General features: G+C 33.1%; 1 protein-coding gene across 2 annotated transcripts in view; it reads right to left on the bottom strand.

Annotated features, from left to right (window-relative positions):
• The window catches only part of Dmxl1 (Dmx like 1), a 175,997-nt gene that overhangs the window by 43,227 nt on the left and 116,124 nt on the right, over positions 1–16,646 (bottom strand). Inside the window, exons 31-34 of one of the 2 annotated variants that reach the window (XM_076856669.1) lie at positions 10,163–10,248; positions 8,946–9,147; positions 7,214–7,331; positions 3,935–3,997 (exon numbers count right to left, since the gene is read on the bottom strand). In XM_076856669.1, the coding sequence (XP_076712784.1) occupies positions 3,935–3,997; positions 7,214–7,331; positions 8,946–9,147; positions 10,163–10,248 (469 nt within the window). The remainder of the gene's footprint in view (positions 1–3,934; positions 3,998–7,213; positions 7,332–8,945; positions 9,148–10,162; positions 10,249–16,646) is intronic. The other variant, XM_076856670.1, reaches the window with a different exon arrangement.

The following is a 16,646-nucleotide window of genomic DNA, read 5'->3' as shown; positions in this document are numbered from 1 at the left end:
AAGGAAAGCCAGCATTGGCTGGTAGAAGTGGTTCCTGGCATCAAAGCAGAACCAGATAAAAGCAATACCCATTATTTTCATGTGGTCACTGCTGGTCTCTAGGATTCCAACTTTGAGGAGGGGATTTTAATTGTTCCTTCCAGAAGAATACCCAAAGGCAGCACCTAAAGTACATTTCATGACCAAACTTTATTTTCTTAATGTAGACAGGTCAGGAAGAATCTGTTATGTATTCTGAAAGATAAGTGGTCCACAGCACCCGCTTCCCATAATTCTGCTATTGACTCTTGCTTTGTTAAGTGTTCTTAATTCAGAGGATCTATTAGAAAATGATGAAGTACAGCAGTGAGAGACCAACAAAGTTCAAGTCACAGAAATACTTGAAACATGGACTAGGTTGTCTGCCACAAGTAGTATTTAAATCAATCTGATTACCAAATGCACATCATCAAATGTGCATCACTTCTGTTCTATAAAGTTGTCTTCACTTTTTGTTTGCATTTAATGGACACAACAGTCTTAGAAACATTACAGAATAAAAGTTAGGACATCTTCAGTCCTTTGGTGATTAAATGCACATTATCAAATCTATCTCTTTTCTCAATTCACCATGGTAAAGCAGAAGCAGATGCTAGAACATGGATTGTTGGGAAAAGTTTAAAAGTAGTGAAACTGCTTTTATTCATTTCCTAGTCATGGGGGACATAGTATGTGAAGATAAAGTATAAAGCACAGTGTAGTAAATATAAAGCATGGTAAACAAAGATAGTTTATCAGGGTGAACTGCAGAGTGTTTACTTTAAAATCCTATAGATGAACAAGAATGATTGTTTGAATTGACACTAAACAAATATCACAACCCTCCCTAAGAAGATTGTCACTGTGCTATCAAGTATAGATATCCCTTCAACAAAAAGCTTTTGACAATATAGTATGACTTGTCTGGAATCTTCTGTAAATCTTATGTTTTAGTAAAATATTTTTTTGTTATTAAAAAAACTCTCAGCAAGCTAATAATATAAAGAAACTTCTCCAAGTTTATGAGGGCAACTACAACAAACCTACAGGTAACCTCATGATAAAATAACAACAACAAAAAGAAAAAAAACCTAAACATACAACTATGATCTCTTTCTCCCCCCAGAACATTTTTAGTACCAAAAATCAATCTCATTAAGCATTCAGCTCCCATCCCCTCTTGTCTAAGAACTTGGCAAGCACCAATTCTTTCTGTCTTTATAGATTTATCTATTCTGGATATTTTATATAGATAGAATATAAAAAAAAAATTAAATGCTAGCTGGACATGGCGGCACACACTTGTAATCCCAACAGCTCAGGAAGCTGAGGCAGGAGAATCGCAAGTTCAAAGCTAGCCTCAGCAACTTATCAAGGCCCCAAGCTACTCAGAGAGATCCTGTCTCTAAATAAAATATAAAAAAGGGCTGGGTATGTGGCTCAATGGTTAAGCATCCTTGGGTTCAATCCCTGGTACAAAAAAAAAAAAAAAAAAAAAGAAGAGAAAGAAAAGAAAAACTAAATGCTTTCTTCTAATATATGAAAAACAAGAATCTATTCTCAATATTTTTATTCAGTGTGGGACTGGAAGTTGTAGTCAATGTGATAAAGAAAAAGTAAGCAAATAAGTAAGCAAGCTAGCTAGCTTGGTTTGCAGAAGGATATATCTGAAGGACAACATTACACATAAAGATTATAAGGCTATAGTAATAAGTAACTGTGCAGCTAGCATAAAGATGGAAAACAGATTGATAGACCAAAGAAGAGTCCAGAAATAGACCTACACATCTGTGTCAATGGTTTTTGAAAAGGAAATTCAATGGATGAAAGGAAAACGTCTTCAACAAAAGACATTGTAAAGAGAATAAAAAGAGTATAAAATAAAACCATGATGAACTATCATTAAACTAGAATGGCTAAAGTTAACTATACAAAGTATAAATAAGAATATGAAGTAACTGGGCTGGGGTTATGGCTCAGTGGTAGAGAGCACGCCTAGCATATGCGAGGCCCTGGGTTCAATCCTTGGCACCACATATAAATAAATAAAACAAAGGTATTAAAAAAAAAAGAAAGAAGTCTTTTCTTTTAGAGAGAGAGAGAGAGAGAGAGAGAGAAAATATGAATCTTTTTTGTAGATGGACACAACACAATGCTTTTATTTTTATGTGGTGCTGAGAATCAAACCCGGGTCCAGCTGGTGCTAGGTGAATGCTCTACCACTGAGCCACAATTCCAGCCCCCAAAGAAGGCTTTTCATTAAAAAAAAAAAGAAGAAGAATATGAAGTAAGTGAGATTTCAACCACTGATGAGAAAAGTATAAATGATACAATCACCTTGGAAAACACTTGGGCAGTTTCCTAAAAAGGTTAAGCATAAACCTACCATATGCTCCAGTCATTCTACTTATAGGCATTTATTTACACAACAGAAATAAAAGCATATGTCCATAAAAGAGCCATATGCATGAATTTTTAAAGCAGGTTTTATTGAAAGAACCCCCAAATGGAATAAGCTCAACTGTTAAATGATATGTGAACAGATAAACTGGTAATGTCCATACAATATAATGCACACATAACAGAAATGAAAAAGAATGAACTACTGACACATACAATGACATGGAGATATCTCAAAATAATTATGCTTAGTAAAAGGTAAAAACCAAAATGATATAATTCCATTTACATAAAATTCCAATGCATATTAGTTTATAATGTCAGGAATCAGATCTCTAGTTGTTTGGGGAGAAAAAGGACAGAGGGGAGAGGAAAGAAAAAGGGAGGGATTGAAGTCTGGAGGGTGGTGGATAAATGCATCACCTTCAGGTAATAGCTTCACAAACACACAATCCAAAATTAAAGTTTTACACTTTAAATATGTGGAGTTATTTTAGATCAAGCATACCTAATAAGTTATTTTAAAAAACGTATAGTAAAGAGCTTAAAAATTCTTGCAAAATGGTTATGATGTTAACCAAACAATATGACTGCATTTTTATGTAACATGATGATTTCAGAAATATAACAGTATAATTATTAACATTTTATGAACAGGATCAAAAGAAAAACCTTTGGATAAAAATTCTTGATAATGTACAGGGAGTAGTAGAAACAATTAGCAAAAAAAATTGTTAACTAATTAAAAATTTGATTTATATTCTCTGAAAATTTCCAAAAAACATTAGAAAAATTTAAAGTATGAGTTATATACATTTATTTTGCTAAAGTTTTAGTTATGACATACACTTGTATCAACTAAGTCTTCGTTATTAATTGCATAAAATTATTTCTTCTATTTTAAAAGATTCCTTTGAAAAAAAATAAAAGGGGGCTGGGACTGTAGCTCAGTGGTAGAGCACTACCCTAGCACGTGTAAGAAACCACATAGAAATAAATAAATAAAGGTATTGTGTGTATCTACAACTGGAAAAAAAAATAAAGGTAGAATTAGTAGTCATCTTTTCTGCTTTGATTCTTAAGTACTATGAGTACTTACTATGCAGAAAGCATTGTGCTATATGTTATTCCTATCTGTAGAATAAATGATTATATAATAATATTTGCTATACTTTTAGGAATTAATATCCTTGGAGAGAAATTTTAATTAAAAAATGGTACAATCCTACTATGCTTTTACAACTGCTAGAGTAATTTACATTTATTAAGAACTTCAGTTATATGTACTCAGAAAAATCTGTAGCCAAATAGGATACATTCAACTCCCTTTAAAATTGCATTCTCTTAATTAACAAAAGAAAAAGCATTTTTATCACTTGCTAAAATGAGAGAATAATTTGAAAAAACAATACTTTCATTCCATTGGGAACAAAGTTCAGTTGGAAACTAAAATGCAAATATTTTGTTTTTCTAGCTAAGAATGCAATTTCTAATTTCAGTTGAATGATATTTGTACCTTATTGAAGTTTGGCTCCTCCATCATAGAATTTTTGATGGTTTCATTGTTGTCCTCTAATGACTTCATCAAGAAAGAATAATCACATGACAAAGTAAAGATGAGATGTAACTTGCAAAATACTGGGGATATTTTTAAAAATTATATATATATATATAATTTACTTAGAGAAGGACATGAATCTGCATTGTTATTCTTAAATTTAATACACTTTAAAAAAGTATGTGTGAATGTGCATTGAAAGGGAACAGGAAAACTTAGCAGCTCATAACTCATTAACATTCACTACAAATTTTATCCTACAGCATTAAAATTTTTACTTGCTCTTCAAATGCTGACATTTGAGCAAAATTGATTCTAAAGTAATTTATATTTAAAAATCCTGAACTACTGGTTCCAGATTACTATAAATTAAAAAAACAAACTCTTTTTACAGACGCTAATGTCTTATTTTCATAAAATATGGTTATCTCGGGGAAACCTTCTGATTAGGAAATTTTGGTTTTACTTTTCTAATTGTTGCCTACTGATTTAGCCAGAAAGAGTCAAGAAGTTGCTAAAGGTGCATATCATTATTAAAAGGAGGTATTAGCACATTAATAATAATAATAATAATAGTGATAAAAGGTTCGAGACTTTAGTTCTTTTCAGAAAATGAAAGAAAACAGAAAAAAGGAATGGAACAAAGATAGCAGCTGTCAAGTTCCAAATTTTTGTAGGGAATATTTGCAGTCATCTGTACTTAATTTCCAAATAAGAACAAATAGGGAAGGGATTCTATTTTAAAATGCATGCACTAGTAAACTACATTATATAGGAAAAAGAAGAGATCTCAGGATACACCAGGATTTTAAGGTCAGATGAAGAAAAGGTCAGATAAAGAAGCATATAAAGGAATTAAAAAAAACAGCAGCAGTCTCAAAATATTTCCCATCATCTTGCAACCAAAATATAGGGCCTTTCATATATTTATCTCCTAAACAGTTGAAAAGTCACAATAACTTTAATGTAATTACTATTTTATGAGACTAAGAGATGGAATGTAAATTTGTGAATAACAAAAATAGTCTATTCAACTTTCCAGAGAAGATTAAATAATTTTATACCATCCCTATAAAGTTAGGTTCCTACTTAACTCCATCCAACCTGTTTTACTATATAATTTTTTTCTTTTCACACTCCCTTTTATCAAAAGTTTCTTCAATCCTAATTAGAATAAGTTATACTCCATGTTATATGTCAAAATATACTCTACTGTTCATGTATATCTAAAAAGAACAACAAAAATGTCTCTTCAAGATTATCACAATCAAGAATAACAGAATAGGCAACAACAACAAATTTCTCATAACTACAGTGATTGAGCCAATTATATCTATTGTTCAAAAACATTGCAAAGTATAGGATGAAATAATCACTTTGCAGATAAAAACCCTAAAATTCAGAGAAAATATGTAGCTTACTGATAGTTACAAAGCTGTCAGTTCAACACTTATGTTCATGCTTTTATTAAAATAATTGAAATAAAAGTAATTTTAAAATTTTCTTAAGGTAATAATGAAGATCCAAAGAAAACTAGAAATAAAATAATAAATTTAAATATGTGCAACTGTATTTATTACCTGCTATTCTTATACATTCTGGCTTGGTTACACTACTCTGAACCCTTAATAATTCTAGTCCTGAATCTAAATTTACGTATTCATATTAAAAAGTGCACTAGAGAAAGTAGCAAGCAAACATGACTTTATACAGAACAATGCAGCAGTGCTTTTATATATCACATCAGAATGCTGTAACTTACATTATTTGAGAAAAAGATAAATTTAAAATAAAACATTATCTTTCCAATAAACCTATCTTTACTTAGTCTTATATTCTTCTCTAGTACATCCATTATTAATTTTATTTATCCAAACATTTTCTTGAACTGTTTTAATGGTAAACTTACACACTAAACATCTTAGACATATTTCATATAAGTTTAAATTAACAAAATAAACAAAAATAACAAAATAAACTGTTTAACTAGACTTCATAAGAAAAGTCTTATAAGTCAGCAAGAATACTATATAATATTCTGTTTCCTGGCATGGTCAATTTGAATATATTTACAAAATCAGGCGAATAGTAAATAATAGCACGTACAGTTGCCTCCTGCAAATTAGTACTTAAATTGCAAGACGACAGAATATATGTGATTTTCCTTTTATTTAAGGTTTGATGTCATCTTGCTTTTTGATTACTTGTCTATTGTAAAGTCATATTCTATTTCCTTATTTTTTTCCTTCCATTTTAAAAACTGTTAAAGCTTACTTTCAGACTAGTTCAGTGCTACTCAAAATGTGGTCTATAGACTCTTTTTTTTTTGGACACTGAAGGGGATGGAACCCAGGGTACTTTACCTGAGCTACATCCCCAGTCCTTTTTATTTATTTTTAATTTCAAAACAGGGTCTCACTTAGTTGCCTTGCTAAACTGCTGAGGCTGGCCTTGAACTTGTGATTCTCCTGCCTCAGCCTCCCAGGTAGCTGGGATTACAGGTGTACACCACCATGCCTGGCAGTTTTGAACTCTTTGCTACTGGTTTAGGGGAGATAAAGAATCGACTACATAACTATGTCTACTATTTAGTTCACCTGATATTTTTTAGTAGCGAAACTTTCTCAATGAAGGAAGCAAGATGTTCATTTACATTCAGATGCAAGTTCCCCCGTATTATCAGACTGGTACTTTTAGTAGCACTGAACTAAATGACAAAAAAATAACCATTATGATGATAATATCAAAGTATAATCAACCAATTACAGTATAATTATAAGTTAATTTGAATTTGTAAAATTTTATTTAAGCATAATCTAAAAAATAAGAAAGAGTACATATTTAAAATGTTTTCAGTACAAAAACCAAGTTTCAGTTAAACTTCTAACATAGCTGAAACTATCACATGAAAATCAAAGGAATTTCTACCTTGTTTTGTAAATAAGTGATTATTATAACTCAAAATACAGAAAAACAAGAGATACAGAATCTTAAATAATATCTATGAGGAAAAAAAAGTCCTAAGTACATACAAATTAATTACTGTAAATTAAAGTGATTGATGAAAATAATTGCCTCTCTCATTTTGAATCACTTGACTAAGCATTAATTGCATATATTTATGATACAAAAATGTGTTTTAGAAAAACTATAAAATGTATCTCATTTTTAAGGTCTCAATGATAATATAAAAGATTTCTGTAATAAAATAGTAAAGAGGTTCTAACTTCTACAGACCTCATTTAGACATCGTTTCTTTGTGAATATATTTCTGATAAATGTTTCTTGAATTTCTTCTTGCTTCACCAAGTATTGCCAAAGCCTCTTCACAGATAATGCCAGATGATGTTTGGATCTACACAGAGATAGAAAATTTAATTATCCCCTTCAGACATTTCTAATTAACTTGACCGAAATTCCTCAGTGCTATATGAATCCTTATTATAATAAATTAACTAGAACCACACCTATGATGTAGGGAAGCATCCATCAAGCTTTTTCTTTTTCTGTTTCTGATACTGGGGATTGAACCCAGGGTAACTTTGTCATTGAGCTACACCCCTAGCACTTTTTATTTTTATTTTGAGAGAAGGTCTCACCAAGTTTTTTCAGGCCTCACTAAATTGCTGCAGATGGCCTAGAACTTGCAATTCTCCTGCTTCAGCCTTCAAAGTTCAGGGGACTACAGGTGTGCATCATTGTGACAAGCCAACCAAGCATCAGACAGTAAATATTTCAGGGTTTGTATGTCATATGGTTTTTATCAAAAGTACTCAACTCTGTCACTATAATGGGAAAGCAGCCGAACATTCAGACTGAACAGCTCTAATTTGAAATGCTCCAAAATTCAAAATGCTCTGAGATCTGAAACTTTTTAGATGTTTTGGATTTTGAGTTAGGGATGTTCAATGGTAAAGTCTAGCAAACATTCCAAAATACAAAAGATTCTAAAATCTGAAACACTTCTGGCCCCAAGCGTCTTGGATAAGGGATACTCAACCTATAATATGCAAATGAAAATGGCATGGCTGTGATCCAATAACACTTTATTTTAAAAAGCAGGAGGAGGGCTAAATTTGGGCAGAGGGTTGGGCACAGTTTGCTGACCCCCAATCTAGGGACACAAGAGATAACAAAAATAGGTATGCATACCAGACAAGAACTAGAAAAACAGTGACTGAAAGTGCTGTCTATGGACACATACCCACCCACAACTCTTTGGAACGGATCAGTAATAAGGTAAGAGCTTGTGCAAGAGCATAAACCAGCTACAACATTAAGTAAACAGTAAACATTACACTGTTTAGTTCAGTAAATATTTTTTGTAGTAAGACTTTCTAGATAAAACAGGCACTGAAATGATTTATCTTTTGGTTCTTTCTCATCTCATGGACAGTAAAACAGTTGATGAGTGGTTATTTTCAATAGTATTGCTCTAAAGTAGGTATCAATACACTACACCTCATAGGCCAAAACTAGCCTGCCCCATTTAAAAAAAAAAGTTTACTGGACCATAGCCAAATCAAAACATTTATGTATGGTATATGGTTGCTTTCACTCTACAATGGCAGAGCTAAGTAATTGTGACTAGCACATCCTAAAAGTCTAAAATATTTACTATCTGAACATTCACAAGAAAAGTTTGCTAACTTCTGAACTACTGTAGACATTACACAAAGACACTCATATGAGCCTAGAACAGAAAATTAGATAGATCGTAATATTTCTTTCTCTAAATACTACCTGACAACATTCTGATTTAGGAAAACTCATACTTAAAAATAGTATCCATTGGGGCTGGGGATGTGGCTGAAGCGGTAGTGTGCTTGCCTGGCATGTGCGGGGCACTGGGTTTGATCCTCAGCACCACATAAAAATAAAATAAAGATGTTATGTCCACCGAAAATTAAAAAATAAATATTAAAGAATTCTCTCTCTTAAAAAAAATATTATCCATAGGAAAACCTACTTGAAAGGAGTGTTTGTAGGTTCCAGTAAAGCTTTGTGGCGCAGAATAGCAGGACCTGCAGACAAACTCTCTTCAGAGGTATGACTTGAGATATAATTTTGAGGTGGTCCACCATGGATTTCAAGTCTTCGAAGAAGAACTTGTTCCCAACATTGAAGAGTTTTCAGAACCGCATGACAAAGAGGTGAACTGACTGGAAGTTCTAAAAAGGGAAAATGTAAATGACTTATATTTATCTTCTGCAGTAAAATGCCATATTCAATTGTAGGAAAGACTGAGTTAAGCTATTAGCACATGTCAACATGTGAGATATAGACATAGAAATACAGGATGTTGAAAAAAATGATGTCAGAAATCTGTACAAGCATTTCAACTTTACTGTCTCTGACTTTTTCACATTAAAAATGTATCTGAAGATCAGGAAAATATGTGTGAGAGAAAATTGTTTTAAACCTTTGTATCAGTTCTGTATGGCATATAAATTTAAGATTTGTTTAGAAAATAAAAATACACACAAAAGTATTAAATAATACTTACCAAGAAACTCAGCACCTTTTTCTAAACTTCCATATTCCTGAGTCCTGAGCCTATTTTAACTACTCCTGTTATTTACCTCTCCATATCTATATAACGTGTTTATACTGTGTGCTCATGATTTTTAATTTTGTAAAAGATCTACTCATTTATTACTAAAAAAATATGACAATAAACTTTTCCTCCCCTTATCATAACATCATAAAAATTTGGTTAAATCAATATTTTAATATTATGTATTACACATAAGTAATATATAATACATATTTATCTTATATATACTTGTCTTTAATATATGATCTCACATATATAAATGAAAAATACTTTTCACAGCTGAAACATTTGGTATACTATCATACCCCTTTCTCTCCTACACAACCATTTCTTCCTTTGTAGTTTATAAGCTTTGTGTTTGCTTAGTTTCTACATTGTTACCATTATTAAATCCCCCAACATTCAGAGAGCTATAAGATAGTCTCATAATAGTTAATCATATCAGGTTCAGTGCTTCTGATTTCTTGGACATAGCCCTCCTCAAGCACCTAATTGCATGATAGGTACATTTATAGAGGGTTGTTTTTTCACAACAGGAAGTCTAACCTTTTCTCCACTATTTAAAAAAAGTATACAGAATAGTAAACCAAAGCAACGGCACCATTCATTTACATTAAGATATTTATTACCTGCAAGATCATGACCTGCAAAGGGATAGAATGTCTTCAAATTGTTGAGAACCAATTGCACCATTGCCAATCGCATCAATGACCAACTAAAAACAAAGCAAAAATGGATACATTAAAGATTTGTGTAGGGATTTAGAAGGGCACAACATTTTGACCAGAAATCCACTATTAACAATTTACCCTGAAGGTGTACCCCAACAAAACCAAAATAATTTAATAGATGCAGTTACTCATGTCAGGATTATCTACAATAGCAGAGGAGTAATAATAATCAAATTGTACTGGCTAAATAATGACGATTTTGAAGTGTGAAATTTTAGGGTAACCATAAAAATTGAATAAATAAGGATCTCTAAGTATTAACAAATGAAAACTAACAAAAGTGGTTATCTGTAGAGGGTACAAGGAAGAAATTTAAAAATATGAGACTTTTCATTTGACTTTTTATAAAAGAAGTGTTTATAGTAGCTATCTTAATGAGTACAAGATAGTGTCCTACCATGGGTTCAAGTGGAACACACTTATTTCTTAAAGTATTCACTTTTAAATATTTTTTTGTGGTAAAATAACATATAATGTAACATTTACCATTTTAACCATTTTTAAGTGTAGAGTTCAACAGCAGTAAGTACATTCATATAGTTGTTCAACCACAACCAGCATCCATTTTCAAAACTCTTTTCATTTTACAAAACTAAAACTTTATATTCATTTAACAATACCTGCTCATTGTCCAGGCCCTGATAACCTCCAACTGTCAGTCTCTAAGCGTTGACTCGTCTAAGAATAACATGTAAGTAGAATCATACACTATTTACTGTTTTATGACTGGTTTATTTCATTTTAGCATAATGTCCTTAAGATTTATCCATGTTGTAGCATTTGTTAAAATTTCCTTCCTTTACAAGGCTGAATAATTTTCCACTATATGTACAATATCAAATTTTGCTTATCCATTCATCTGTCTGACTATGAGTAATACTACTATAAACATGGACATACAAAAATTAGCTTCAGTGCCTGCTTTCAATTCTTTTAAGTATATACTCAGAAATGGAATTGCTGAATCATATGGTAATTCTATTTTTTAGTTTTTGAGGAACTACTATTCCATTTTTGACAGTGGCTGCACTATTTTATATTCCTACCAGAAGGGAATAAAGGTTCTAATTACTCCCCATTTCTGCCAACATCATTATTTGGATATTTTTTATAGTAGCTATCCTAATGAGTACAAGATGGTGTCCTACCATGCATTCGATTTTCATGAGTTTTTTGGTCATTCTTGGGAGAAATGTTTATTCAATTCTTTGGTCATTTTTTTAAAAATACATTTTTTTTTTTAGTTATAGGGGGACACAATATCTTAATTTTATTTATGTATTTTATGTGGTACTGAGGATCGAACCCAGCGCCTCACACATGCTAGGCGAATGCTCTACCTCTGAGCCACAACACCAGCTCCTGGCCATTTTTTAATTGGGTTGTTTTTTGGTTTTGAGTTATACTTTGACTTCAGAGTCATGCAAATGTTTTTCATATTGAAAAAGTAAACAGCATAAAAAAATTGAATATACCAATAAATATATCAAAGTAATTTTTCATAAAGAAGTATTTCACTCTCCTTCTCTTCATCAGCATGGCTAAGGGTCTGTCAATTTTATTTATTTTTTCAAAGAACCAACTTTTTGTTCTGTCAATTTTTTCAATTTTTTCTTTTATTTCAATTTCATTGATTTCAGCTCTGATTTTAATTATTTCCTGTATTCTGCTGCTTTTGGTGTTGATTTGCTCTTCTTTTTCTAGGGCTTTTTCTAGATGTAGTGTTAAGTCATTTATTTGTTGACTTTTTCTTCTTTTAAGGAATGAACTCCATGCAATGAACTTTCCTCTTAGTACTGCTTTCATAGTGTTCCAGAGATTCCAATATGTTGTATCTGTGTTCTCATTCACCTCTAAAATTTTTTAATCTTCTACTTGATGTCTTCTGTAACCCATTGTTCATTCAGGAGCATATTATTTAGTCTCCAGGTGTTGGATTGGATTTTATTTCTTATTTTATCATTGATTTCTAATTTCATTCCATTATAATCTGATAGAATGAAGGGTATTATCTCTGTTTTATATTTGCTAAGAGTTGCTTTGTGGCATAGTATATGGTCTGTTTCAGAGGAGGATCCAAGTGCTGCTGAGAAGAAAGTATATTCTCTCATTGAAGAATGGAATATTCTATATATGTCAGTTAAATCTAAGTTATTGGTTGTATTATTGAGTTCTATAGTTCTTTGTTCAGCTTTTGTTTGGAAGATCTATCTAGTGATGAAAAAGGTGTGTTTAAGTCACCCACAATTACTGTTGTGGTCATTTGACTCTTGAACTTCAGAAGAGTTTGTTTGATGAACATAGCTGTTCCATTGTTTGAGGCATATATATTTATAATTGTTAAGTCTTGTTGGTGTATGGTTCCCTTAAGCAGTAATGTAGTGTATTTCTTTATCCTTTTTGATTAACTCTAGTTTGAAGTCTACTTTATTTGATATGAGGATGGAAACCCCTGCTTGCTTACACAGACCATGTGAGTGGTATGATTTTTCCCAACCCTTCACCTTCAGTCTGTGAATGTCTTTTCCTATGAGATGAGTTTCCTGGAGGCAGCATATTGTTGGGTCTTTTTTTTTTTTTTTTTTCCATCCAATCTGCTAGTCTATGTCTTTTGATTGGTGAGTTTAGCCCATTAACATTCAGGGTTATTATTGAGATATGATTTGTATTCCCAGCCATTTTTGTTTATTTTTGGTATTTAACTTGACTAGGTATCTCCTCTGATTAGATTTTCCTTTAGTGTAATCCTTCCCTCTGCTGATTTTAATCATTGTTTTTCATTTCCTCTTCATGGAATATTTTGCTGAGGATGTTCTGTAGTGCAGGCTTTCTAGTTGTAAATTCTTGTAACTTTGGTTTATCATGGAAGGTTTTCATTTCATCATCAAATCTAAAGCTTAGCTTTCCTGAATATAAGATTCTTATAAATTGATTCTGGCATCAATTTTCTTTCAGAGCTTGGTATATGTTGTTTCATGATCTCCTGGCTTTGAAGGTCTGTGTTGAAAAATCTGCTGATACATGAATTGATCTCCCCCTATACGTGATTCTCAACAAAATTCTGGCAAATCGAATACACAAACATATCAAAAAGATCCTGCATCATGATCAAGTGCGATTCATCCCAGGGATGTAAGGTTGGTTCAACATATGGAAATCAATAAACGTAATTCATCACATCAATAGACTTAAAGATAAGAACCAATAGACGCAGAAAAAACATTTGACAAAATACAGCACCCCTTTATGTTCAAAACACTAGAAGAATTAGGGATAAGAGGAACATATCTCAACATCATAAAGGTTATCTATGCTAAGCCCCAGCCAACATCATTCTAAATGAAGAAAAAATTGAAGGCATTCCCTCTAGAAACTGGAACAACACAGGGATGCTCTCTTTCACCACTTCTATTTAACATAGTTCTTGAAACACTGGCCAGAGCAATTACACAGATTAAAGAAAGTAAAGGGATACACATAGGAAGACAAGAACTCAAATTGGTACTATTTGCTGATGATATGATTCTATACCTAGAATACTCTCCACCAGAACTCCTAGAACTAGTAAATGAATTTAGCAAAGTAGCAGGATATAAATCGACACCAATAAATCAAAGGCATTTCTGTATATCAGTGACAAATCCTCAGAAAGGAAAACTACCCCATTTTCAATAGCCTCAAAACAAAACAAAACAAAACAAAACAAAAAAACACACACACACACACACACACACACACACACACAAAACAACCTTGGGAATCGAACTAACGAAAGAGGTAAACGATCTATATAATGAAAATTACAGAACGCTAAAGAAAGAAATCAAAGAAGACCTTTGAAGATGGGAAGGTCTATCTTGTTGTTGGATAGGCAGAATTAATATTATCAAAATGACCACATTTCCAAAAGCACAATACAGATTTAATGCAATTCCGATCAAAATTCCAATGGAATTCCTCATAGAAATAGAAAAAGCAATCATAAAATTCATCTGGAAAAATAAGAGACCCCGAATAGGTTAAGCAAACCTTAGCAGGAAGAGTGAAGCAGGTAGCATCACTATACCAGACCTTAAACTATACTACAGAGCAATAATAACAAAAACAGCATGGTATTGGCATCAAAACAGACTGGTAGACCAATGGTATTGAATAGAGGACACAGAGACTAACTCACAAAACTACAATTATCTTATATTATACAAAGGTGCCAAGAACATGCATTGGAGAAAAGATAGCCTCTTCTGTTGAGAGCCACAGCCGAAGGGGCTCCAGCAAACTTTCAGACTGCCAGCTGATGATTGGCTCACAGCGGCCCCAGCAACACCTAGCTGATTGGCTCCTCTGTGGAGATGCTCATTGAGCTGTTTCCCTGCCCTTTCAGACTATCAGCTGATGATTGGCTCACAGCGGCCCCAGCAACATCTAGCAACATCTAGCTGATTGGCTCCTCTGCGGTGATGCTCATTGGGCTGTTTCCCTGCCCTTTCAGACCACGGAGCTGCTCATTGGGGGACTTTTTTGGCTCCGCCCATGCGACCCAGCCAATGGGCCTCAAGAGCAGGAGGATTGTGGGAGGAAGAGGTGATTGGGGTGTGTGGCTTGTGGGAAGCCGGTGGTGGCAGTTGGGCTCTGAGGGTTTTTTCCTGAGGAGCTGTTTTGTTTATCGTGTGTGGTTCTAAAAATAAAGTTAGTTTCTTTTGACAAGTGGCTCCTGAATTGTGCCCAGCCAGACTGCGGCACTCTTCAACAAATGGTGCTGGGAAAACTGGAAATCCATATGCAACAAAATGAAATGAAACCCCTATCTCTCACTATGCACAAAACTCAACTCAAAATGGATCAAGGACTTAGGAATACAAGCAGAGATCCTGCATCTAATAGAAGAAAAAGTAGGCCCTAATCTATATCATGTGGGGCCTTAACTTCCTTAATAAGACTCTTGTGGTGCAAGAATTAAAATCAAGAATCAATAAATGAGATGGACTCAAACTAGGAAGTTTCTTCTCAGCAAAAGAAATAACCTGTGAGTTGAATTGAGAGCCTTCATCTTGGGAGCAAATCTTTACCCCTCACACATCAGATAGAGCACTAATGTATAGGGTACATACAGAACTCAAAAAGCTAAACACCACAAAAACAAATAACCCAATCAATAAATAGGCCAAGGACTTGAATACACACTTCTCAGATGATGATATACTATCAATCAACAAATACATGAAAAAATGTTCAACACTAGCAATTACAGAAATGCAAATCAAAACCACTCTAAGATTTCATCTCACCTCACTCAGAATGGCAGCTTTTATGCATACAAACAACAATAAATGTTGACAAGGATGTGGGGAAAATGGTACACTCATACACTGCTGGTGGGACTGCAAATTGTTGTAGCCAATATGGAAAGCAGTATGGAGCTTTCTTGGAAAACTGGGAATGGAACCACCATTTGACTCAGCTATCCCTCTCCTCAGTCTATACCTAAAGGACGTAAAACAAGCATACTATAGGGACAGAGTCACATCAATGTTTACAGGAGCACAATTCACAATAGCTGAACTGTGGAACCAACCTAGATGACCTTTAATAGATGAATGGATAAAAAAAAGTAGCATATATACACAATGGGATTTTTTTTAAAGATATAGAGAGAGAAGAGAGAAGAGAGAAGGGAGAGAATTTTTTAATATTCATTTTTCAGTTTTCGGTGGACACAACATCTTCATTTTATTTTTATGTGGTGATGAGGATCAAACCCAGCGCCCCGTGCATGCCAGGTGAGCACATTACCGCTTGAGCCACATCCCCAGCCCACACAATGGAATATTACTCAGCAATAGATAATAAAATCATGGCATTTGTAGGTAAATGGATGAAGTTAGAGAACATAATGCTAAGTGAAGTTAGCCAATCCCAAAAAACCAAATGTTGAATGTTTTCTTTGATATAGGGAGGCTGATTCACAGTGGAATAGGGAGAGAGAGCATGGGAGAAATAGATGTCCTCTAGATAGGACAGAGGGGTTGGAGGGGAACGGAGGGGAATGGGGTTAGAAATGATGGGGAATGTGATGATCATTATTATCCAAAGTACATGTATGAAGACACGAATTGGTGTAAATATACTATGTATACAAACAGAGATATGAAAAATTGTGCTTTATATATGTGTAATAAGAATTGTAATGCATTCCACTGTCATATATTAAAAAAACTCCAGAATTTTTATATATATATATATGTATGTGTACATATACTTACATATATATATAGTGTGTGTGCATTTGTGTATATATATATTTTTTCAATACAATAAAATATAGAAATAAGAGAAAAGTAAAGAAGTATTTCACTGTCCCTGACACATTTACTTCTTTTCA

The sequence above is a fragment of the Callospermophilus lateralis genome, chromosome 5 (assembly GCF_048772815.1).
Source record: "Callospermophilus lateralis isolate mCalLat2 chromosome 5, mCalLat2.hap1, whole genome shotgun sequence".
NCBI classification, from domain to species: Eukaryota; Metazoa; Chordata; class Mammalia; order Rodentia; family Sciuridae; genus Callospermophilus; species Callospermophilus lateralis.
This window is presented reverse-complemented; position numbering and strand designations above follow the sequence as displayed.